At 34.8% G+C, this 27207-nt stretch overlaps 1 protein-coding gene across 8 annotated transcripts in view; it reads left to right on the forward strand.

Moving 5' to 3' along the window:
- The window catches only part of C3H8orf34 (chromosome 3 C8orf34 homolog), a 284853-nt gene that overhangs the window by 90617 nt on the left and 167029 nt on the right, over positions 1-27207 (forward strand). For all 8 annotated transcript variants that reach the window (XR_014882562.1, XR_014882563.1, XM_085221230.1 and 5 more), the window contains one exon: positions 15275-15410. Coding sequence is in view for 6 of the 8 variants with exons in the window: in XM_085221230.1 (XP_085077356.1) it covers positions 15275-15410 (136 nt within the window). In the remaining 2 variants the exon portion in view is untranslated. The remainder of the gene's footprint in view (positions 1-15274; positions 15411-27207) is intronic.

Raw genomic sequence — 27207 nt, forward strand, 5'->3', positions numbered from 1 at the left:
TGAAATAGCTGTGATCTATACCATTGTTTCTGAAGTCAGAACTGGCTCAAATACTAAATACTTCATCATTTTCTCTCAATATTTAGTAAATCAACCATTTTAGCATCAGCAACATTACCTCCTTCTAAAAGGTGAACATGCATAGTGATGTCAAGTTTTTTCTGTATAAAACCTTAAAGAAGTTCTAATCACTAGACTTGAGCGCAGCCATCTCTTCCATTTTTGTCTGTGTAGTTAAGATTCTATGAAAGCATTAAAAGAATTGATGAAAAAGTGCCAATAGGTAATGGCATTTTTGTAATCCCTTTGTGAAAACCTCTCACAAGAGAATACTAAAGAAACAGATAGTCATGTGTGAGGTAAAAAGATGCTGTCATGGAATAGAAACTGCTCATATGACAAAGTAATAATAATAAATAAATGTTGTGTGTGAAACTTCTTTTTAAACAGCCTAAAAACAGTAGAGTACCTCTATTAGAATGTATTTTTCAGTATTAATATTCTCCACTGAGAGGTTATATGCATATACAACATTACACAACTATTCAAACTGGTCAAGACCGAAAACTAGCAAAGAATTGTCTAAAGTTTAGCGGCATGATAGTGGATGAATGTTGTTGCTGAAATGTCTGTAAACATCTGAAAAATAATGATTTGAACTACTGCTACAGTTTTCAGACTATTTGCATGAACAGTTGTGAAGCTTGCAGACCCATAACAGCTGTAAATGTAAAAGGAGCCAGCTACCTTTGAGCCATGCTATTAGTTCATAAGGGAGGATTATACTGCACATACTGTTCAACTTCTTGCATGTCTCCTTCAGTTGTCCATGTGTGTATCTGGTGAGATACCTCATTTTGGTATAGAGGGTTTCCATTCTAGTCACCCTAGTCTCAGAGTGTTCCTTCCCCAACAGAAGGGAAGGAGTTTTCAGAAGGTGAGAGGGAAATGGAGACAGTAAGAAATGGAGGAGTTTCATATGCATCAGTTTGGTGAAGGAATGAAGAAAGGCATGCAAAATAATTAGTGGGAATAAATTGGTTCCTGTTTTGGTTCTGACAGGCTTGCAGCAGGAGATCATTGGCCGAAGCTGTTACCACCCTCAGCCATCTGCCCTGCACCTTTAATAGATATGGAAGCCCTCAGGGCAGAGACATCTGATCTGCTTATAAATCTGCTCGTGAATCGCTATCGTTTTCAGCCCAGTGCATTAAGGAGGTCTATTTCTCCCTAGGAAGGCAGCAGTGTTTGTCAGAGGAGGGGAAGATGATTTGGGCTGGTAGCAAGTCAACCAAGCAGTCTGCCTGAGACTTTGCAAACTTGATATTTTAAGAGCAAAAGCTAATAAAACTGTACTGGTACTGCTGAAATCTGATAAAGATGGAAATGCTTGTTTTATCCAGATTGTATTTTAGCTGCTGGAACTGTTCAGTTGCAAAGCTGTGAGTTTAGTATGATGTAAACCAGTAGTTTTCCTCTGCATAGTTATCCCCTGCATACTGCTTTCCTACCTGCTAAGTTTTCAGCCTCTGGTTTTCTGGTTTCCCATGTGTACATGTGATTTTCTATGGTGTTCATCTTTTTTTTTATAATATCTCATTCTAGGGACTTTTAAACCTTCTGACCAATTTTGACAGGATTTGATAGGTCTCATGTCTGAAATTTCTCCAAATTTTTTGAAAATTGGTATCTGGATATAGGAGAATCTCATGAGTATTGCAGATTGATCAGTACTGTGGCTTTGAGTCAATGAAAGCACCTGCTGTCTCACCCTAGCAATTTGGGACAGGCTGTGTTTAAGAAGAAGAGAAGGAAGATGGTCAAAAAGCAGGGGTACTGCAAAGGGAAGGGTAGTGTAGGAAATACAGAGGGAAACATTTGAATTCAGTGTGAAAAAGGATTACTGGGATGTAACACAACGCTGTAGAAAGTCATTCATTATGTTTGGTGCTTACAGAATAACTATCTGAACTATTTTTGTTTGTTTGTATTTGCTTCACTGACCAGAAAGAATTTTAATTTTAGTTTTTGTTGTGAAGTATGTTTCTGTAGCTTAACATAATATGAAGTGCAACTTTAGATTTAATGCCTACAAGATGAATACAATTTTAAATTCTTCAGACAGCAAATAATATGACAAATAATGAATAGCATGACAAAATGCAAACTTTTGTTGTTTATTCTTGAAGACAGTTGTTTCAACATATATTAAAAGCTTTATACTTTTAAAGCCGTTGATTAACAGTGTTTTGCACTTGAAAGCATACTGAGTTGTAGAAAAAGACTAGGTGGAATATTTTTTTTTTAAATGATTGTAATTGCTGCAATGCTAAAATGATGGAGGAAGAATAAACATGGAGAAGAAATGATAGGTGGAAATAAAAGATCATTTATAGTAAAGTAGTAAAGTAAAAAGCTTCTTCAGAAAGGTAACTCAAAATAAGATTTTGTAAGCCTTGATGCAGTAAGTGAAAGAGATTGAAAACAAAAAAGTAATAAAAACATTTTGAAACAACTGTTCAGCACATCTACAATTTTAAGTATTGTATCTGTCTACTTTGTTTTCTGTTTCAATGAATTACATGACAAAACTTTCACCATATGGAATTACATATGCAGCAGTAGCTGCTGTGACTACTCTGCAGACAAAGGATTTCTTTGTTTCTTTTTCTTTTGTTATTTTACAGCATATATGTAGCAATTTTGAGCAGATCAGGAAGGTCATTAGTTATGGCAGAGATTCACAGGGTTATTATGGCTCAAACTACCTGGAGTTTGCAAGTTCAATGTTAGCTTAGACTTATCTCTGTAGTAACTGCAGTGCACCTGCTGACTTCAGAAGGACTACCAGCTTCTCTTCTTGGGTTTTCTTTTAATGACCCGACATTCATGTAGAAGTATTTCTTTGTATATGAATGTACTGGCTGCAAGTTCTATTTTCTGTAAGATATTTTGACTACAGAGGAGATGGTGGTAGAGAGAGACTGTGGATGAGAGAAACAGAAGTAACAGAATTTGGGATGTGAGAAATACAAAGCAAAAAGTGAGAATTCATAAGATTAATCAAAGGAAAAATCTGTTTATAGTATCATACTATAAGCATGCTGAAAATAATAAGAACTGAAAGGAGCATTTCAGCTGAAGGATGTGTTTCTATTGCCATAAGCAGTTAATAGATGCTTCATGTAATTGGTGAGGACCTGGGATGGTGAGGAAGAAACAACTATGTTAAGAGCACTTTGAAGCCTGTAGGGCTATTGTAAGTATGAATTGATATTGGAAACTGGTGCTGTTGTTGTTGTTGTTGGGTTTTATTTTGTTTCGTTTTTCTTCTGCATGTGGTACTGTTGGTTTAAGCTTAATATCTCCATGGAACGTCTTAATCTTATACACGTTTGCCTTGGAGCTATGAAAGTTTTATCCATTTTTATCTTTCAGTCTGATAATAATAGAAAACAGTATCCTTTTGCATAAACGACCTTTTCCAAAGCAAAAGGTATTAAAATGACTGCTAAAACTCATTTCTAACATCTACCTAATATATCCTGAAATAGTAGCCTATAGGATTTCAGCCACACTTTCCAAGGAAACTAAAACTGATATTTCATGCTAACAGAGCTACACAGTTATTTTCATTGAAGTTTCTTTATGAAGTCCTGTGACTTGAATAAATTAAACAAGAAGTTATGGATGATTAACTGGTTTTATATCAATGGGCATTGAATTGAAAACATGCTAAGCTATATTTTCAAATCAGATATTCTGATTGCCTATTTAAACCAATCCATGTTTGAGCAAAAATGCATATTAAAAAAAATGTTAGAGAATGTAAGTCTAAGCTGATCCAATTATCAGTGCAGTAGAATAGAGAGAAGATGGAAACAGTTGAGCTCTGTAAGCAACCTCATTGTGAGCCACACAAGAACTACAGCGAGGATTTTGGAACAATAAGCTGAACAGGAAGCACACTTAAAAGAGTTAAATCCTGTTTTCACTGCAGTGAAATACGAGTTTGGACACCGATGTGTATAAAGCAAAGATTTCACTGGGAGGGAACATGAAGAGGGATGATGGGTCACCTTTGGAAGAATGTGTAAAAATAAGGATGGAAACGATTAGCAAAATATTGAGAGATTGAGCAGCTGAAATCTAAATGGAAATTTAATAGGATGTGTACGTGTATATGCAAGGGTAAATGCATGAAGTTTATACGTTCTTGGCCCTAACAGTGGAGGTTACAGTGTGCGTTTGTGACAGAAGGAGGAGTTCTGAACAGGAACAGAAGATTACATTTATTAGTTTACTGTTTTCTGGGTAACATTGATGTAGCCCAAGTTTCTTAAAGAAGAATTCTATCGTTGAAGTATCCAATAATGGATAAGGAATGAAATAGCAATGGAAACCGTTATAGTCATTCCTTTGCTTTTAATTCTCTTCAGAGAAAGTTTACAGACCTGGAAATAATTAAATATAAATAAATATGCAAATAATAGGATTTTTTTTTTTTTTAAATCAGTTGCAAAGAAAGACAAATCCAATTGTGGCTTCAAAAAGGTCTGTCCCTTTATTTTATTAAAAACAGAAGTTATAAAAAGATTTTTTCTTTTCAGTTCAATGAGAAATAAAACTTGAAAAGAGGTTGTAAATGGAACAGTAAGAATATAAAATTGGTCTTAAACGCATAGTTCACAATAAAAGCATGATAGCCACATACTTACTCTGTCCAAGAAAGATAACATACTTTTTTTTTTGTCTGAAATGTTCCAGCCTTAGTGCAGAATTTTTAAGTGTTGTTGACCAGTGAATATTCCTATTTTTGAAGTTATAATTAGTGATACATCAAACTAATGTTGCAGTTCTTTAGTCATGTCTCTTCTAATGCATAATTTCATCTTCAAGGCTGTTCAGAGAGGTGACATACTCTTCAGTGCACTGTAAAAAGTAACTTTTGTGTTGTATCCATTTTATATATATTGCTACTGTTTATATGTCATTATTAGAAGTCATGATTTATTATGAAATTATGAAATTAAATGAAATTATATGATTACTATTTTTGTTCTTGTACATAATCTTTTGCCTAACTGAACTGAAAACGTGAAACTTTGAGATAGAGAAAATGAACCGTAGTAGCCATGTGCCAGCTTTACAGTTTTTATATTACTCTCATTACTAGTAGATTTCTGAGCGCTTGAAGGCAAAACAGCTAATTTCTTCTGCAAAAGGTTACCCAGATGGGTGGTATATGTCCTGCATGTGGCTTACAGAAAAGCTACCACACTGAGTGCACTCAAGTAGTCCCTGTACGTGGCACGAAAGAGCAGCTGTAACTGAATATGCAGCCCCTTCTGCAAGAGCCCTCATATCTCTCCTACTCATAATGAATATATTCATACCTAATTTACTTACGGAATTGTTTCCTCTTGTTCACCTGTTATCTCTCTAAAAGTTTACACCAGCACATCGCAGCTAATGTTTTTTTCTTGAAGTATAGGTTACTGTGTGTTTTATTTTGGATATTGAGAAGCTGACTGAATGGTTGCCCTTTCATGTACACAAAAGAACTTTATGCATCGTTCCGTTTGTATTTCTGACTCTCAATCAGTGTATATATGACCACAGGCAAATGATAATTAATGACTTGAGAGAGAATTCCTTACAATGTCAAGATTTAATTATCAAATCACTATCACCTAAATGCAGAAATACTGTAAGTAATGTCTGGGACAGAAAGACTTGGCAGGGTGGCTGACAATGCTCTGCAGACTCTTTTTCCCATTTGTCTATAAAGGGAGATGTATCTTTTCAGAGGATGTTGTCAAATGTGATTAATGTCCTCAGAGGGAGAAAAAAGTCTTTTGGTATTTTTGAGTATTTCCGAGAGAAGTTTATTTTTCTGCTGTTTTTCTGTATATGAAGAGCAACTGGATTATGTCAGTCACAAGTATAAGGCTAAATGTATCATTTATAAAAAATATTAACGTAGTGGTATTTTTATGAACACTCATGTTATTCAAAAGAAAGTACTATTTGCTTTGTGAACTTTGCTTAGATGGCTTTACACTTACGAGAGGCAAAATACTGTTAGGGTGTAGCGTCTGACTGCTAGTTGTTTTTTCTTCTTTAATGATGAATTGACTATAGATCTGTTTAGAAGTGTTGATGAGGAATATCGGATAACATGCTTGCACAAGCAGGCACGGCTCTTCTGTGAGAACTACCGAATTCTATAAACAGAGAAGTCATATTGCTCTTGTATTAGTACTTTTTAATAACTTGTTATTCAGGATTTGTTATATAAATTTGGTTTGTTCCTAATGGACATCACTTCTAACTTGTAAATGAGCAATACAGAATCACAGAATAATTTAGCAGTATTTTTCATTATATTGAATCACCACGTAGGTGTTTGATTCACAGCTGGATGATACCAGAAATGACATTAATCATTAAGAAGGGAGCCTTTCATTGGTGTGATGAGAAATTATGGTAACTGCTGTGGATATTTTCTCAGTATACTTGCTGAAAGCATTATGAGGAAGTTTGCAGACTAAGAAGAGCCATTGCCCAGGTAATAGGGAATAATGGCAGGTTTTGATAACAGAAAGCTTCTGGCTCAGGTCCATTTTGAGATAATGTTATATGAGACTTACTCATCTGAAAGCATACATAGTTAATGAAGAATGTAATTCACAAGCTGAAAAGAAAAGGATTTCTGTGGACCTGCTGAAATGTTATCAGGTGTTTAAAAGTGTTTTTTATATTTAGGGGAACTGAAGAAATCTTGCCTTTGAAGAAACAGTTGAATTGATATGACATCATTTTGTGGATGAGCATGTGTATCTGTACATTATTTTAAGGATAGTATTTGTGGTAATGAAGCAAATAAATAACAAGTTTTTGATAATTTGATACATAGAAGACTTCCATAATTTCTGATAACTTTCAAAGTTAAATACCGAGTGTACACAGTGCAAAATACTTTTGCACCTTATGGTAAAGCTCTATGTAATAAGCTGAACTTAACTGAATGTAGGCAAACAGGAATCAAGGAGGAGCAATCATATTAGTGGGAATGGTAGAAAAAGGAGAGAAGGGTGGAAATGGGACTTTCTCTGTCATTGCGAGTAAGCTACTGGATTACAAAACTGTGTGTCCTCAGTAACTGGTGGTTAGCACCTTGTAGATTAACATAATTCATCCACCACTTGAGATAATAGTATTTCAGGGTCAGGGAACTACATTTGTATGCTTGAAAACTACAGCTCTTTTATGTTGTCCTGACTTTTTTTCTGATGCAATCCTACATGTTTTCCTTTTGTTTGAAATAGATCTCTTCTGCTATACATTGTTGAAGATGCTTTCAGGATGTTTTTAATTATTATTTCTGGTTCTGTTCACACTGAAAGTTGATCTCATTTCATTTGTAGGTTATCTATCAGTCAAACCGATGGCACTCTGAAGAATTCAGTGCAGGTGGTTCTTTCTGAGAATGAAAAAGTGTTGAATTAGTCATTTGTCTTCTGTGGTTCAATATACTCTTTTCTGCTGTCCTCTCTTCCAGTACTTCTTGGGATTTTGTTTCCTTTGTTCTTGGTTGTTTTTGTTTATTTGTTTGTTTTATTTTAATTTTTTTTTTTTTTACAGTTATTTGAGAAACATTTGCTATGTGATGTTGAACTGGCATTTCATTGTGGAATCTCTGCCTTACTCTCAATTTAAAAAGTCTCTTTGAATGGATAACCTGCAGTTTTTATACTCTGCAAGGGATGTCATACTGTGGCCACCAGGTGATGTGGCTCATGTTCTTTACCACTGCTGGCTGCTCCAGAGTAGTTATGTGTTAGATCTATTGGAGTTTCACAGCTTTTCTATTAAGCAGTGATAACCCAAAGGACTGCATTTTGCAATAATTTAGATAAGTCTTCAGAGTTTCAGAGTTTTTGGAGTCATTAGCAAATTTTGCTTGAATTCATTGGTGTAATGATTTAACTTAGTATGTCTTGAGAAGCAGAGTTGTCAGATGATCCATTCACAAGATGACTTTATAGTTTTGAGATGAGATTGTCTGGACGAATGTGTGGTTCTAATACAAATCCAGAAGAGAACATAATACTGAGCAAAAGTAAATTCAAATCTTATGTTCTGTGTGATAGAGAGTATAAGCTAATTACATGAATTAACATGTTGCAGTAACTGATCTATTTTTTATGCAATAATCTTGTACTGCAGCACTTAGTGAAAGCATAGCAATCACATGTATTATAAGTACAACATTTATAGTTGTTTTCCACTTGAGACAGGTTTCTCTCCTGTGTAATTGTGCAAGCATTGTAGGAAATCCAAAAGTCACCTGATTTTCTTTTATCCAAACCAAACACAAGAGCAAACATAACCCAACAGTTTGCTGAACTGGAAGGTTATAGAAAACAGATTTCTAACAGACTAGCAGTACTTACACAACACTCCAAACTACACAGGTTTTTTAGTAACTAAAAGTTTTTTTAAAAAAAAGCTTACATTTCCTCTTCAATAAAAAATAAATAAAAAGAATAGAAAACTGTATGGTTTACTCGGAGCTATATTATCTGGCTAATCTATAGGCCGTGTGGGATAGTTTTGACGTACCTGTTAGTTTGCCTGACCCAGCTGGGAAGATAAAATTATATTTAAAATTTTTACTCTACCTTCTCACAAAAGACATCAGTGGTATGCCTTTAATCAGCCAGTGAGGAAGAGCATGCACTGTCAACTGTGATGCCACTGGTATGTTGATGGTATCCAGCTCAGCGTCTGCTTTCTTGAGTATTTACAGTGTGATCTTCCAGATGTCCCATTGTCTGGCCAGAATACAGATTGTGATGGAAAACAGACACTCATGTCTCAGGACAAAGCAGAATTGATGCAAGCTGACAGAGGGATGAAGCTAGAAGAAGTGAAGCTTCAGTTGTTGGCTCTTGTCTTGTAGTCATTCTTATCTTTAATTTCTACATAGCAGAAGTAACAAAGATGGCATTTAGCCCTTTGCAGATCTGAAAAAGTTTGAAGACTAATATCAGAGATCCACAGTTTATTTCTTCTGGCTTGTTATCTGACTGCTTGGTTGTTATCATAGAATTATTGACACGTCTACCTCAGCAGGAACTATAATGTCTTTCTCAATGTGTTTCTGTCTTCGTGACCATGCTCTGAAAGACAAGTATGGTGTTTGACTGCATTTGCAACGCAGCATCTTAATTTAAAAAAAAAAAAAAAAAGAGAAAAGTTACAGAAATAGAATATAAATATTTCCATTGAGATAATCCTTGTGCTAGATAGGCTTATGAAAGAAAGCATACAAATGATGCAAGACTGACATTTGAGCAATGCCTGTGCTAGTATTTCTTTTAAAAGAAAGCTGTGGGAAGGTCAAGTATTATTGGAAATGTATGACATAAGATTATTTGTAATTTTTATTCTTTGCCACAACTTTCATTTCAATAAAAGGTGAATTTCTGCTGGCCTCTTAACAAGCCAGCTAAGATTAATGCTGCCAAGGAGCTGGTAGAATAAACTAAATGGATGCAAATAGATGTGAATGTAGCCCTTACTTTGAAAATTGATTCATGAAAATTAAGTTGTCCTTTAACATCTTCTCTAGTTGGAAAATCACTGTAGATGCTTTAGCTTTAGTGAGCTGTACTGTTGAATTAATTATTATTTATCTAAATCATTTTTGTAAAAATTCATACAGACATCCAAATTATCAATTTCATTCAAAATAGATTTAATTTACGTGTTAAGGAACATGTAAATGACAATGTCATGTGAAATTCAATATTTTGGCAACATTTTAAGGAACATCTGTAGTACATTTAACCAAACAAGCTAGAAAAATATTACAACTGGCTACTCTTTGCTAGAAAATCAAAACCAAATAAATTAAAAACAAAATGGGACCTTTTAAATAAGCACTTCTTTTTTAAGTCCTGATGTTTTAAGTAGATTTTAAAAAATACTTACTGATTTAAATGTGTCTTGTTCTGTTCCTGTCGAAAAACTTTGTTGGTTTTCTTTAAGAATGCAGAATGAGGTCTAAACTGCATATTCAAGTAAATATAGTGGTTACATAAATTATGTCAGAAATTGAACTGATTAGAAATATTGATCAAAATTTCCTTTCAAGTAAAAACTTTTTTTACTTTAAGCTGAAGTGCAAAAAAGGAAAGTTTGCTGAGGACTAATGCTGAAAAACTTTCTTTTTGATGCCTTCTGTCTTTAGAATTTCTGGTTATTTTGTGGATTTTCTCATTGTGAATTAGTGCTTTGTACATTGTTATTATAGCAAAAGTACTATTGTACAATAGATATTACAGTTGCAGTAATGCATTCTGTGAAATATGTGAATAATGCATAAGTGAAATATTCTAATTTTTCTTAATGAAGATATTCTAATTAATACTAGATTATGTAAAAACAAAGCAGTGAATGAAACTACCTAGATGACAGTTTGTGCCAGCACACTACAGATCACTATTGGTGCAGAGCAACCATGTTTATATAGTCAGTGTTACTTAAGTAAGGATTGGCTATTTGCAGCTGTTGTTTGGGCTGCTAGATTGTTTTGCCTTGGATGCTCAGTAGGGTGTAAGGGAGCACGATGCCAGTTCTTTTTAATTGTGGTTATGGACTTTGTCATTTAAATCAAGTGAGACTATAATGTTGCAACCAATCAGTGGTTTGGGCCATTGAGAGACACGAGATTTGTTCTCTGAAGTTCATTTACCTGATATTGCATGAGGGGCTGAAGCCTGGACTCATGATTCTAAAGATCTTCTCATCCCCTCAGGCCGTATTGCTTCAATCTGGCTTGCCAACAGTTTTCTGTGGTAAACAAATTCTTTTCCCTGTGGATAAAGGGAGAATAAGCAGGAGATGGAGTCAGTGGGCCAGTTCTTTGTGCAGTTGTCTAACATAGTGAAGTGTGCTCTGATGAAAATAGAAGAACTTAATCAGAAAAGACAACCTTCTTTGTTAATTCTAGTCCCAGGTTAAAATAGAACTATGGAGAAATTGAAGAAGGATTTCTTGCTGATTAAAACAGAGAACTTTAATTGCAAATCCATTTTCTAAGTGTATGCAAAGAGTGCTACTTGCAACTAGAGCCCCAGGTTGATTTTGTTTTTTTTTTGAGCGTGAGATAGAATTCTACTAAGCTGTAAATGATACACGTAGAGGTGGAGATACGAGATCAGAATCAGGTTTCAACTTTTTTTTTAATATGCATCTAACTGTGGAAGCACAAACACCAGGAAAGTTTATTGTCATCTTTAGATGCTTACAAAGTAAGTTGTCTTCAGAACGCTGATCTCAGGAATCTAAGATGGCTTGTAGGAGTGAAAGGCTCTTGATGAATCTACTTAAGACAATCTTTTCATCAACAGTCAATGCCAGAGGTCTGGATTGGGTGAAATTTTGATATTTTGAAGGTGTTAATGAAAAAAACATATTAGAATAAACTGTGTTGTCAACTTCATAACCTCAAAGTTATAGAAAAATAAGAGAAAAAGAAGTGAAACGTCCTGTATCTAGTGTACTGTGAAAGATAACTCCGGTTTTGCTTTGGTTGAAGTAAATGATTCAGATTCAGGAGCGGAGTATAAGGCCTTATGGATTAATGGTTCCTTTCTGTCTTGAAGTTTAAATCCTGAATGTTCCAGTAATTCATTTGGAATTCAGGTAGGATTTGGGGGGGCTCTGTTGATGTTGGAAAGAAAAGTTATCTATAGCAGGGATGAGTGGTTAGCATAATAAGAAACATACAAGTATGACATACAGAGCAGCAGAAATGCCTGGAACATAAGCAGAACTTCTATAAGTGGTAGGCTTTTTATTTTACTTAATTGTTTTATGAGAGTACCAGAGCATATTGGCTCTGTGCTTTAGTCAACAGTCCATGACAAATCAATACTATCTGCAGGCAATACATCAATATCTGTCCTGATGGAATAACACTGCCTTCAGAAATTCACTGCTTCAGAGAAAGAGCTATTATTTTAATGGTGCATCAGAATTGACTGGGGGCCTGCAAAAACATAAATTAAGATTCATTATCATGTTTACTCCCACATGAAAATATTTATTGGCTTTCTTAGCATTAGAATGAACAGAAAAACTCTGAGCAGTCATAATCTCTGTAAAGATGAACCAAGACTTTTTCCAGCTTTGCACCTTCTTGAATAGTAATTCAGGAAGGTGGGACATTACACTTTGCAATGGAGAGAAGAGGCAAAAAATGATAACATCATATCAAAAAATGTAGAACAGATCCTGACTATGTAAACCTCCTTTGGAAGTGAACTTTCACCATATTTAGGAGAAGTTTTTCGTAAGAGCAGCTCTGGCCTGACTGTGAATGGTGTGAGAGCCTTTCAGAATCCTGTGAAATATTTTCACACCTCCTCATCCCGAGACATTAAACAATCTTGCAGAGATTCAAGAATATTATTCTAGAATATTTGATAGTCTAGAATATCAGTGCCCCTTTCTCTGTCCCCAGTTCCTCCTCCTCTTCAAAAACAGTCAACTGATTACTGGGATATGTTCTTGTTTAGTTGAAATAGATACCTTTTTCTCTTAGTAGTTATGAAACCCGTCTATCAAAATTCACAAAGAATTTAGCTTTGTGCAGCATTATTAATAATATGGAGATGGAGAACGTCTGTTCATGTGCTTCATTACACCTACGATTCTTATCTCACTTTCAAGTATTTTTTTGTATTGTTGTGGCAATACATGAAGCTGTATAGGTGCTTTTTTTGGTTGTTGCTTTGCTGTTTTTTTTTTAACCACATAGGACATTCTTAATGAAAAATTTTATAGGATAAGTATACATAGGAATAACATTAAATGGAAGAAATACAGTGCACCGTCATGCATTAAAACAACACATTTTTATTAGCACAAGTGCGACTCTGTCTTATTCTGTCTTTCATTTACTTGAACTTCTGGCCTATCACTGTAAAAATATAGGTACCAGTTTTCTAAAGATTTGAGAGGTTTAACAGTATTCCTGTCCTCTGTTACAGAAGCAGTCATCTACTTAGCTTTTTTTCTCTTTTTCTTAGTGAATTATCTCATTGCTCCTCCATAAAATCATTGAACTGGTCAGCTCTATCATCACTAGTTGGTCTAGCAAAGAATACAATGGAAAAGATTCAGCGTTTCAAGCTCTGTAACTGAATTGACTTCTCAAATGAAATCTTTTTTTGCTAAGATTGATTTATTACCAGCATGTAATGTTCTGCCAGCTTGTCTGTTAATTACAGATATTGGTACCTCTGAAATCCAACTTTCTTGCACATTCAAAAATTCACTTGCTTTTCTCTTGAGAGAAGAGTTGACCAAAGTTGGGGAACATGCATATTTTTGACATACAGATTCAAATGTAAAAAGGTATAATAGAGGTCAGCCTACGTCACTATTCCACTGAACCACTCTTAGTTATTAGTCAAGCAGGGAACAGCTGAAAACCCCATTTTAAGAAATCACATCTGTTCAAGGTGGGGGAAAAAATAAGGCATGTGCTTCAGTTTCATTTAAACTGTAATCCATACAGTGATTTACATCTATTAAAAAATACAGAACTTTTCACACCTCTTTAAAACACAATTTAACATAATTTATTTTAATACATAGTATGTTCCAAATACGTAATGCCTTCTCTGAAATGTCTCATGAGTGATTGATTTTATAACTCTTTATCATATATCCTTCCAAGTCCCTTGAATTAGTTGGTATATTAACTACAGATAACATTTAAAGGAAAAGTTGTGGAAATGGTGTAAACTGAAGACACAATTACTGTCTATTTATACCACTAAGAGAAGGTGAAGGGAAGGTGTTCTTAAGCACTGAAATAAAATTTTGCAGGTAAGAAGACCTACTTCCAGGACTTTGGTGGCAAGAAATTAATTTACTTTTAGTCTCAATGTGCTTTTGTTCACCACAATTGATGGATTTTGTTTATTGAAATGGATGTCTCCCAAACGGAGAATGATTAACATGGCATTATCCTGCCAATCTGACTGGTACTCCACTGTGTAATGACTACTTGTGTAATTTAAATTTCAGTTGAACCTATATAGCTTCTGATTTTAGAATTCTCTGTGACCTTTTACTGTCTGATTGCACAATCGACAGTCTGCCTTTATGTGCTTACTGCTTCACTTGGATCCTTTCACATCTGGCTTCTTTTGTAGACATAAGTATATGAAAATGTATGTACATACATTATCTGAAAGACATTTTAATTAGATGATAACATGTTCTATATATCACAAACCACAAGCCTCAGTCAGAACATGGAATAGTTGGTGCCCATTCAGTAGCAGCTTCAGTGCTTTGTTTGTGTACTTCTCAGCTAGAACCAAATGGAATTATAAACCACTTGAAGTTTTGCTTTATGGATACACTAGGCATACATAATGTGCCTATTTTATATGTTATAAAAAATAAACAAGTCATGCTAAGGATGAGTTAAAGCAGGAGACTTTGTTTACATTCTAACTCAGCCACAGTATTCCAGTGTAATCTGGGAAAAATGGTTTTCCAAGAGCCTCAGCTCTCTTCCTGCAAAGTGGGAGTGCTTTTGCAGTAGTATAAAATCCAGTTACAATTATTAGTTGCTCATGTATTACAGTGATGTGGTGAGTATAAGTGTGCTCATAACGGTCCCTTTGGTATGATATACATATCTATTTCAAATATTTGGGGCTCAGTGGAACATTTTTGTTTTAGCAACGCTGTTTCTTTGCTAAATATTGAATAATAAAACAACAACAAAATCTCAGAGGAGGACCATATACCAGCCTATACCAATACTCAAAAAAGGACCATATACTCAAAAAAAGTGAATTTTCTCTTTAGTATGGAGCTCTACATGAAATTGAGATATTGGTCAGCATCTCTTAACAAAGCAACTGGCAAATGTGTTTGCTTGCTAGTTTTTGTAGATAAATTGGAGAAATAAAGATGAAAGAATAGATAGCACTGTCTGAAGTGGAAGTACTACTGAGTATTTTTGAAGGAACCCTTTGTATCAAGATGCTGATACATAAAAATAAAAAACATCTCAAGTATGTTTTTTTTTTTAATATTATTCAAGTAACTGTGTGATTTTTTCCTAATTTTTAGTGATCCTGTAGGCACTGACTAAATTTTGCATGAGAAGAGCTATGAAGTATTGTTACAAAAATTAATACTGTATTCATGTCATCATTCTGTTTTGTTGCAGAGGATCTTGATGACCTAAGAATGGAAGGAGTAACAAGTCTGATGTCTTCTGGGAGCAAATTCAATCAAAGTAGAAGTGTTCATCCTGCTGAACCTCAAGCAAAGGTCACATTGAATATCTGTGCAAGATGTGCCAGGTAAAAATCAAAGCCACACCGTGCTACCAAATACATTCTTTTCCCCAAGTTTTCAGATATGTATTGCACTTTGTTTTCGGTCAGGTGATGACCTCTCTTGTGCTACGTTTAAAAAAAAAAAAAAAGAAAAGAAAAGAAATTTAGCTACTAGCTACCCTACGACCTCTGGCATCTGGGTTGTGCAACTTAACGTTTATGCTTGATATGTCGCGTCAACAATGAATCAAAGAGTGTAGTTAGTCTTAGGCCTTACTTCACAGCTTGAAACTATTTTAAGCCTTTCTGTCTCTGAATTTCATTAGTTATTTGAGCTTCTGTGGTTTTTCAGGAGATGAATCAGGGAATTTAAAGGTTCAAATCCAATTTGAAAAGCACCTGTATAAATGGAGATTTAGTTGCACAGGTGCAGTCCAGGACTTCAAATAACTGCTTCTTAGCACTTTATAATCTCATCCTGTTTCACCTCTGAGAAATAATTTAATCAGGTTGAACCCCTTTTGATTTTGACAGCTGGAAATAATTCTTGCATTTACAGTATGGGGGCCAAATAAACAGTTTGGTGATCCTGTAGCCAAGTCAGCTTGGGAATGCAACACTAACAGAAACCCCTTAAATTTCCTAGATGCATTCTTCTGTGTAGACAAAAGCTCATTTGGAGAAAGGATTTAAGCCTGTTTAAATGACAAAACTAGCCTTCTCACCCTTCTGTTAATGGTTCAGATTAACAAGAACAATACAGAGGCATGCCAATTTTATCTGCCTGCTTTGCCAATGGCTGCTCCATTGTATAGTTTGAGAGGGGATTAGCCGCTTGTAAATAAAAAGCAACCTGTGGTGAAATTAAGTCAAAAGTTTGGCCATATGCCACCCTACGTTTCTACTTTTTTTTTCCCCGTTTTGCTTGTAAGTTACTACTTTTTTAAAGGCACTTATATAGGAAGAGGGGCTCCAAAACGCTTTCTGATGCTCTGGGACTACAGTTATAGGCATACTGAGTATCTGCACAGTAGCATCTCCTCAGCACAGTCTTGGGGCCTCAAACTTCAGTTCCAGTACTGCCAGAGCAGCAGTGGCTAAGGGCTTTGTGAGTCCAGGCAGTTTTACTGTTAGCAGCGCAGCTATGTGTTTTAAGAAAAAAAGCAAACATATACTAGGCATGGAATTCTTCCCAATTCACTGGAAAAAGATTGCGTGTGTTATAAAATGTTTCCTAACAACGAGCTATGTGAAAGAATTACACCTTTTTTCAACTTGCATTGGTTGTCCATGAACTATTATGTAGAAAGGCAAGGAAGTGCAAATGTTAATTTTTCTACATGATCTCTTAGAACTTTCAGGTCTGTAATTTATAAGAACTATAGAAGTCTTGTATGGATTAATATGAAGCTTAATTAAATTTTAAATTCCCTGAAATAGCTTCTAACAGCAGGTGCCAAGATGCAATATATCCTCTCAGTTCTGCACATCAGGGAGCATACCACTCAAATCTTGGGCTAGTCTTAGCAGCCTTGGCTATTGTTATATTGTCCTTTAACTGACTGTACTACATGATGCTGCAGCCTGAAATATGAGTTACCCTTTTCTCTCTTCACTCTCATGATCAGAGAATGCAAAGCAACACTTTGTCACTTGTAGACCTTTAGACACTCTCTACTTTAAGAATGTCAGGGAGGAACTGGATGATACCTACTTGAGTAGTTCTTTTTGCTCTTCTGGTTGCAGTTCAACAATTTCTTTAAACTTCTGATAGACTAAAAAATAGACCATCTTATCAGTAGCACGAGGCTTAAAATAGAGGTGTGCATTGATTTTGTATTCTGTTGTGGGGAAGAACTCTATCTGTTCTGCTGTGATGAAGAAATCTATTGATTCTTTTGCAGCTCAGTTCGAGAACACCTGTCCATTCTTCTTCAAGACAGAGTTCTCATTGCAGTTAGCTCTGTTTTTTCAGTTTCTTCATAGTGAATTTGCCAAATGACTTCTAACAGAAGCTGTATGTTTTTTTCCTGTTTCTTTCCATGAGCAATTCTTTTTGCTGTTACTGCGTGATACAGTCATTGAAAATAACGTCAGAAAATCAACATCTGAGCATTTGGATAATCTCTATGAAGGTTTCTCAGTGTTGGCATTTATCTTCATTGCTATGTGAAAACTGAGTAGTTATTTTAAGGTCATTATACAGTATTGTAATGCATTTATTTGTTTTAGAAATTTTAGTTTCATTCTTTCATATCCTCTAAGTAGTCTCATGTGCTATACATAAATACTTTGGGCCTTTATTGTAAGCACATTTGAATAAAGTTGAAAAAATAGTCAGTATAAGTTGTTGTTATACATACTTTTAGCCACAATTAAACACATCTGTTTTCTTAATTTTATCCATTTTTTCATCTAAGAAAGTGATTTGAAATGAGTGGACCTATTAATGGCAGTGGGTATTCTGTAGCTAATGAGACCTGTCAGAGCAGATTACCAAGTCATGTTTACTGCAGGTATTTTGGCTGTCAGTAGGAGGAATATGATTTTTTTAGACCAAAAAAAAAAAAACTTTTTTCAGACAAAAGTTTAATTTTACTCTTACGTATATGTAATCCTAGCTCTGTCAAATTACTGTATTTTTTTTAATGCTCCACCGTTATTTCATTGTACAGTCATGTTACCTCCTATGATACGTCCTACAGAAGCTTCGCTTAAACGTTTTGTGGCTCTTCCAAAAGGGATTTCTGATGCAGTGTTTGACACAGTGTTACAGAAAGGCCTTTAGAAAGCATACCAAATGGGAGGGCCTATAGAAAGAGTTATAAATCTGATTTGTTACAAAGCAAATTAAACACATTTTACGTTTTGGGGACCACTTGGAATGCTGCTGAGACTGCATTTGGTAAAACCTTCTCCATCGCTTTAAGTCTCCTACAAAAAAATGTTGAAGCTTTTTAAAAGAAATGTAGAAGCTTTTTCAAGAATTGTAAGACATGAAACAGAATGGACAAAGGTAGAAATACTTTTTTTTTTTTTTTAAAACAACTTTTTTTAGAAACTGACATCTAATCATGAATGCTGATAATTTCACCAAGCATCTTCAAGAAAAACAGATGGAGTTGTCACAGCCCAGGTCAGCAATTTTAATGAAACGTGTTTTTCACCCATCTATGAGATGAGGGGAATCCTTTCAAGCTATCACATCATGTTATTTTTTAGAGCTTATGGTTTAAAAAATGAAAGAGTAAAAAAAAAAACAAAAAACAACACGAAACCTCTGACAAAAAGAATAATAAAAGTAGGCATTAATTCTCCTGGAGTATAAATAGGTTTGTAGGCTGGAATATAGCTGTAAGAAACAGAGAGCTTACTGTTTTCTGTATAGATGTTTCACAAACGGTGAATAAAATGCAGATGGATAACAGCTTTAAGAGGGTTTTCAAATGGAGAAAGTAGCTACAGGACAATGTTATTCCCATAGCTGCTCTTGAACTACATCACACGTTAAGCAGCATATTAAGTCATCTAAATAAAAGGGTGACATCATTCACAAGGTAGAACAAAGCAAGATTTGTAGATACACAAAAAAGGGGCTACAAAAATAACTGTATTTAGAATAATTGCTTTTTGGAGTTTTGGCAGGAAAATTAGCAAAGGCAATTTTAGTACAGCCAACCTGGATTTAGATCACTTGAGCAAAGTGTTTACAATAAAAATTCCATTTTGTCTAGGGGCGCAACTAGTTGGACTGAATGGACTGACCTATTCTGTAAAACTATTTTGTGATTTCTTTCTCACATACAAGCAAAACAAATTGAGCTTCATTTTCAGCTGATGAGTCATAAGGCACCTTCACACATAAGCAAAACTCATATGTGTTAAATAAAGGTGTAAGTGACGAATTGTAAAACTGAACAGTACTAACACATTTTCTCACATCTTGTTACGTGTGCACTGAGAGTTTTGCAAGATAATAAGATAATATTGATGTACTATGGCCATTTGAATGAAGTTTAAGGGTTTTTTTGTGGTGGTTTTTTTTTGGAGGACCACCCATTAGTCTTGTATGCCCACTGCCATGCTCAAAAGTTAAATCTTGTTCTTGTGGAGTCTTGCCAGTGCATTCCTGGAAGTAAGAAGCTTTTTGTTTTTAATAGCGCAAGGGCTGCATTCATTCTTCTTAACATCAATAGAATACAAAAAAGGGGTTGCATGTGATTAAAAAAGAAATGGGATTATAGAAAACATACTGTGCCACAAGCTTGAAGGCTTCTGAAGAAGAATGTTGGGAAGGAGCACTCGTTGCATACAAATTTAGGTTTCAGATGCAATATATTTAGTTAATAATTTGTTTTAAGATTAGTTGGAGCACAAGCACAGTGTCCTCAGGCCTTTTAACATATTTGAGAAATCAAATATATGGAAAGTGAATCTGTAAATTAAAAATGTAATCACAGCTTTTCTAAGCTGTGATTCCATTGGGATGTGATTAAAGGTCAAGTTTGGTAGCTTGTGTTGATAATGCAGAATATATGAGATGCTTTGTGCACACTACCATTTATGAATACTCTCTGAAATATCAGTTTGGAAAAATTATTCAAAAACTCTCACATTAGTTTATCTTGCCTGTGACTGATTTATTGTTGCCCTGCTGACCATGTGTATCTCTTAACTCCTTTACGTGGTTTCTTCTCCCACTAATCTTCAGATTAGCTACTTTACATACCAAAGTCAGTCAACTTTTCTTTAACCAACTGCATTTTTATATTTTCGTAAACTTGGTTTTCTGCAGTATGGTCTCCACAACTTCCGTGTGTACTTGGCATATACTGAGATAAACTGCATGGTACTGTGTGAAATTTAAGAACCACACATAGGTGCTCTGAAATGCAGAGCTGAACTTTAAGCATAGCTTCATGACATACTTTCGTGAGGATCATGACAGCGTGGAGGAAAGAAGTGAAAGAACCAGACAGAGAAAAACAAATCTGCTGCAGACGTTAATTTCTATAAATTTGACGGAAGTTGCAGAATAATGATGAAGAATAGAACTCTTGTCTGAGTTAGCCTCTATACATTTCTCTAGCAAATAACTGAAATAAATTATTTAGTCAATAAATTCTCTGGTGTTCATCTATTGTAGATGTTTTAGATTCCTAGAAAAGTAAGAGTTTGTATGGAGCTACTTTCTCTGTGTATTACAGAGCTATAACAATACTAATGAGATGTGAGGTCACTAAGAAATATGTGGTGGAAAATTTGGTGGTAAACTTTGCCTGAGTACAGTTATGTTTAAGTAAACTAGAATCATCCTTGCAACTGCAGTATTATCAAAAACCAAGATGTGATGGAATTAGATAGGACTTGATCACTGGAAATAATTTCTTCCTTACAGAATTGGTAGTGAAGCATTGCGTATGTGAAAAATCCCCTTTTTCTCCTTAGACCTTAATGTCCTAGTGTAATGTTTTGTGGAGAGTAATCTAATAATAGTGGATCCTGTGACTAAACGTTAAGATTTGAGAGGAATTAATTCTAATTTCTTACATCGTGATATATTATAATATCTATTTGGAAATCCAAACTTTTCATCTTCTCCTTAGACCCTGCCTACAATTTTGATTCCTTCTTTTCTTTATAGCTTTCTTTGCAGTTCCCCAGTCTGTGGGTCTGTGCAGATGCATTGGGAGTATTCTTTCAGAGCCGAAGATGCATCCAAATGACTTGCATTTGAATTTTATTGTGTTTCCCACTAGGTTCCATTCTGTAATCAGTTTTTCCTTTTTATTGACTTGTTTTTTGAATTTTTAAAACCCTTTATTCCTTGCTAGCTGTATACTCGATGGTGAATTATAAGGGGTTGACTTGTCTTGTTGTATATTTAAACATGCTTTGAATTGTCTAGAGTGCACCTTTTACATAGAAATGTTGTGAGGAACCCACTTGGATTTGCGTTTTACTTGTTTGTAAACTTTTGAAGGTAATTTCTGTCTAGTCATAAAGCAAAAAAGTAGGAAATGTGAAGATATCCTGTCATGGAATTTATATTTAAAATTAGTCAATAATGTACAAATGTGGCAGAAATAATAACCTCTTAAGATCTCTTTATAAGCTAGTTTGGCTCTGTATACTGTGACGTAATACTGGGGAATGGATGCAGGTATATGTGTGGTTTTATACATGTATATACATAAGGAACAGGCTTTGTATGTCTGCTTAGGTTGTAAGGCCAGCTTAGTCACTCAGTCTTTCCAGTAGAAACTTTCTACTGGGATAGTATTCCTAAAATCTGAGAAGAAATGACTTCAAAGTTGCAAAGGAGAAAAATGTTTCCAAATTAACGTGATTGGTTCAGATGTCACTTTGTGGGGAAGATTCTCAGTCTGGACTTCATATAAGGAATGTGAAGAAGTTTTTTTTCAAACATTACCAAAACATTTGATTAGGTATACGTATTTATTTCCTGACTCATATTTCATGTTAGCTTTCTGTCTGTATGCTATTTCTAAGTGGCTGTTCTATGGAGGAAGAAGTGTGGAACTTGCATTGCGTTACTATTTTTTGTTCTTAGTTTTCCTTTGTTTTCTATTTTGTAAATGTAATTTAATTGGCCTCCCATTTGAAAGAGCTGAATTTTCCTCATGTTTTTGCTAGGCAGTCTTAGTGTTTTATTTACATCTTTTTCACTTTAAAAGTGGCAAATAATAGCACTTTATAAATTTTAATAAATACGTGTATAAAATTTCCTGAAGAAATTCTCTGGAGAATTACGAAGAAAGAAGATATTTTTCCTTTTGCTGCAACTTCTTATAAGATAGAAAAACTGATAGAACTATGAAAAAAATAGAAAAACTTACGTTGAAAAAAATAGTCAAAACAATTAGCCAAATGGTGTTGGTGTGTTTTTGGCTGAGTGATTCATTTGCCCAGACTTGATGCAAAAAAACCCTACAAAAGTCTTCTCTTTATCTTTTGTTGATTTTGTAAGTGTTAAATATGGTTAAAATAAACAATTTCATCTTTCTTTTTCTTCGATTGGCAAACCACTTTGGTGTCTTATTTGTTCTTTCTCTGAAATAGAAAAAAGGTTTAAAAAAAAAAAAAAAAACCACCTAGGAAAAAGTTTTTACTAGTCCTAGTGGTTATTAGGGACAAAAACCAGAAATGAAATTTTAGAAGTTAGTCTTTTGCTAGATTGTCAGAGAAACATGCTTGTTTGCGTCTTGTGCAAGCATTGCCTGCTTTTTCACTGCCTAGTGCTCCATTTGAGCATCTGACTTTACGCAAAACAGAGAGCATCTGTGTCATTTCTAATGATTGATTTTGAGTTCCTGGGTTTATGACTGACTTCTACAATACACAAGCTGTTACGACTTTTAATCCCGAACTTTCATTAGTTTTATGGAAAACTCCCAGCGAATATGTGCTTTAAAAGAATGACAAGGTGTGTTTATTTTGAAATCTTAACTGTGATATAAAAAAGGAATGATATAAGAGAGGAGATTGATTTCTGTTTGAGGCGCTAGTAGCATAGAAGCAGACTTTTTTTTTTCCTCCTTTTTTTCTCTCTGGGTAAATCCACCAAGCAATAATATCAGACATATCTGATGTTCCAAAATATTGTGACAATTACCGTATTGTCTGTTACTGAAAATTATATGAGTTGTAAAGCAACCAGTATTTACAGATGAAAGATATATCACTTTAAAAGGAACAGTGAATATGAGTGTGCTTGCACTACATAGTATTCTCAGAGATGACTTCATCAGCTTCTTTTGATTTAGCAGTTATTTTGCTTCCTTAAAGGTTGCAAGTGAAGGGTAGGATTGTTTATGATATAAAAAAACTGTCTGTAGGGAAAGGGAAGAACTCTGGTGAAAGACTTTTTCTGTTTGCATGTTTGAAATTTGTACAGCAGATACATAAAATTTACAGGTGAATTGCATCTTATACATACATACCTGGTGCAATGATAGAACTGCTTTTGTAGATGTGGCATGTAGTGCATTGAGTTCTCATAGAGACAGCCCTACTGCAACTAACAACAAAGAAGTAGTGTCTGGTTTTAGTTCTGAAAGAAAAATACTTATGAGATTCTATGAATGAATGATGTGTCACTAAAGCATCTTTTCTAAGAACTATTGTTCAGCTGATGCTATTTTGATCTTTTTTTCTACTCAGGCTGCTTGTAAAAAAAAGAACTGGAATAACAGGAGTGATAATCCTGTACAACATTAAAAAAAAATACTGTTAAGAAATTTTAAGGAGGGAAGACTTACAGGACATTTTAATTCTTTTGAATGTCATAATCTTGATTTGCAGTAGTGTAAGCAATAGGAGCATATTTGAAAATGAAATTAATATAACTGTTTGCCTAGTCCCAGAGATTATTATACTGTCTTAATGGAGCGTGACATCTGTTTCATCCTGTTCTTCATTTGTAGAACTTCACTGACAAAACACATTCGACCCCTTCCAATAACTTAAAAAGCCCAAGCCGCTCCCCACTTACTTGCCTTCTCTGATGTGTGCCTTGCAAACTAATACTTTACTGTGATGTTTATAGATCCTTTATGTTTAGTGCTACACTGTGATGTATATCAGCAGTAGCAGTTGCTTCTGGATGTGAATAATACAGGGAGAAAACCAGCAGCTCACGAGCCTAAGGAAGCCTCTCGGTCATAATTTGAGTCTCAGGATAACACTTTAATGTGGCTCTTGAAGTCACACACACATACACAACTCTTTCACAAGTCCTGGAAAAAAATGTTTCACAGGGGAAGAAAGAGTGTTAAGTCTGAAAAGACTGACAAAGACTGTAATTTTTCTCCTGTGAGATAATGGTTTGAAGCCAGCAGCAGATAAAAGATTGCCGTAAGAATGGCTTAATTCCCCATCTTGTAAAAGGATTAGATAATTCAGTCTCTTTATGGATTCCTTATTCTGAGAAATATATTTCCACTTTCACTTCTCAGAAATATCTGTGGAGTGTACTTATTTAAATGCATGAAGACCTGCATTCAGGAATCTTGAAAAGGCAGACGGCACACAGAAAAGATTATTTTGCAGGCTCTGTCAATGTGTAAATTTGCTCAGCAAGTGAATATTCTAGTTTTACCAGCTGAAAGCAGTATGACTGTGAATTATGTATTGGTGGTGATATGGCAACTTTCCACAAAAAATCTTTGAAAAGTAGCTGGAAAAAGAGTGTTTTTAATTTGCACAAAGGGAATAGAATCTGTTTTTTTTTTTTAAAACTATAGCTTCTATGAATTTGCAAATCATTTGCTGTTTCAGTCTGCAACCACTAAGAAATAATGTCCTTCTGTGCAAAATTAAGATAGTGATGCCACTACTATCAATGAAAATGGAATAATTTATGCTGGACTGTACCTTAGATCTGGGTGTAACTCAAAGAATCTGAATGCTGTATATCTCACATAAGTAGAGCCAGCGTTAGTAACAGCAGTCTGTGAGCTTTGCACCACTGGTTTAAAGTGCATTTATAAGAATTACAAATTTCAATCAGAACATGCATAATGTGTTGCTGCTTTTAATTTCTTACATGTTTTTTGTTCTACAGTAAATATCTGTATTTATTCATGTATTCTTAGAGCTTAACTTTGGAAATGTCTGCCTGTATAATGTTCTGCTGGATAATCCAATAGTTCTCATGCTTCATTTCTCTTCAATGCAGATGCCTCCTGTATTTTGGTCTATGGTGAAAATAGAAGCTATGACACTGATTTTTTTAATAAAACAAGGTGCCATGTTGCAGAGCTTTCCCATTGTTACTTAAAGCTTGGGAAGTGCCAGCTTCATTACTCGCTGAGTTCACAATCCTCTGTTGCTTGCCTCCATAGATCGAAGATATTTTTCTTCTGCAGTTGAACTGAAATTTTGTATTAACTTATTTTATAACCTAATCTGTATATGTGTGTATATATATATATATACAGGCAAAGTACTCCTCAGTTAGCAAAACTACTATTTAATATATTTTCTCCATTACATTAACTGGCGTAGTCTATAATAATGAAGAACTCACGTTTTTTTCATCTGTACCTGTGCATACACTAAGAATTTTGCTGGCACAGTTTTAACATTTTTATTTTTGTAAAAGACATTAGTAGAACAAATGGAATAGGTCAGAAATTCCTGGCGTTATATTTAGGTGCTGGAGAAGCACTGGATTTTACACTAGTAACCAAGCACGGATCTAGTGGAGACAGTAAGTCAAGGTACATGAGATCAGAATTTGGATTGGTATGTTTGGGAACACAGAATGAAATAAGCTCACCATATTATAGGCAAGTCAGGACAAATGATTATAATGCTTGGAATATTGTTACTGGTGTGGTGTTGAGGTTGCTAGGGAAAGGTGCAAGAAAACATTCAATGTAACCTAAAAGCATGTGGGGGCTTTCAAGACTTTGCTTGTCTGACCGCCGTTGCTACAACATCCCTCACGTTACAAATATATATTTGCTTAAGGGAAATTATAATTCACTATTACAGTGATAACGGAGAAAGATGTCAGATGAAGATGTGGTGTTTAAAATAACAGAAAGGAAGCAGATGATTTGAAAGAAAGAAAAAAGTTCTCATCTTGACTGAGATTTCCTTTGGTTGCCAAAGAAATGCCATAAGTTTCTTCTGTGAATAAGTTTGTGCTATTCTTCAATCTTACAAAATGTGTATTACACTTTTTGAACAGAATTAATAAATACTTCATAAGGAAACTAAATCACTGAAGCATTAGGATTTCTCTCAAGAGCATAGTTGTTTGAAGCAATTTAATGAAAATAAGTCATTCAACAATTCAAAATCTTTTACATTAAGATTCTAACGCAAACATGACACTACATCTGGTTTTCAGAGCTGAAAGCTATTCTTTGTGATTGTAGCCTTAAAATGTGCACTGATCTTCAGTGAATGTGAAAATAGCTTTCTTATTCTTTTTGCTGAAATACTTAGGGTTGTTTTTTTCTAAACTTTCCTCTACTTCTCACTGTGTTTATCTAAAAGAAGTCAGCTAAGTCTTCAGCAAAGCATAACAGGAATTTTCCAATGTATGTTCTCTAGGAAATAATGATTCATAGAAACTGAAATATTTTACAGAAATTATCCAGGTTCAACAAAATTTAGCTAGCAGAGAGAATGGCTGGAGCTGCAATCTGCAGTCACATTATTTCTCACTCCCTCTGCAGGGAGTGCCCTTACTGTCCTGAAGCCCCTCAAGGAATATTTCTTTATTACTGAAAAAGATGGCAGAAACATTTGTATTGTCTGGAATTAACAGGATTTTGGGGTTTCTTCTCAAGTGGAATTTCAAAATTATTGTTCTCCTCTAGGGAACATCAGAATTTGGGCAGATTAGTTTAATAAAAAGAAGTCCCATGATCACTTACCAGAATCTGAAGGCCAGCACATACAGAATGATTTAGAACTCCTGCCTGTATTAGTGTTTGTGTGGTGATTAAAGGAGAGCTTGTCCAAAAAATGCAAAACCTGCTTGTGTTCTGATTTTTTTCTGCTTTTTTTTTTTTTTTTTTCTGGGAAGGAATAGGATCAGAATTGGATGATTGGAGTTTTTAACCGACATGTTTGTGAAATATGGGTACATCAGTTTGTCAGAATAGTATTAATAGAATCCCAATCCTTGTGTTTCGTGAGCCATCACCCTCCTTTGAAGACAAGTTTCCTCTCTTCAGTATTCTATTTGACACAAAAAAATTTCCTGAGGACAACCTCTACCATAATCTAACACAAGGCAATTTATAATGCATATACGTTTAATTAGTAGTTAATAGTCACA

Source organism: Meleagris gallopavo, chromosome 3 (genome assembly GCF_905368555.1).
Source record: "Meleagris gallopavo chromosome 3, MGAL_WU_HG_1.1, whole genome shotgun sequence".
NCBI lineage: Eukaryota > Metazoa > Chordata > Aves > Galliformes > Phasianidae > Meleagris > Meleagris gallopavo.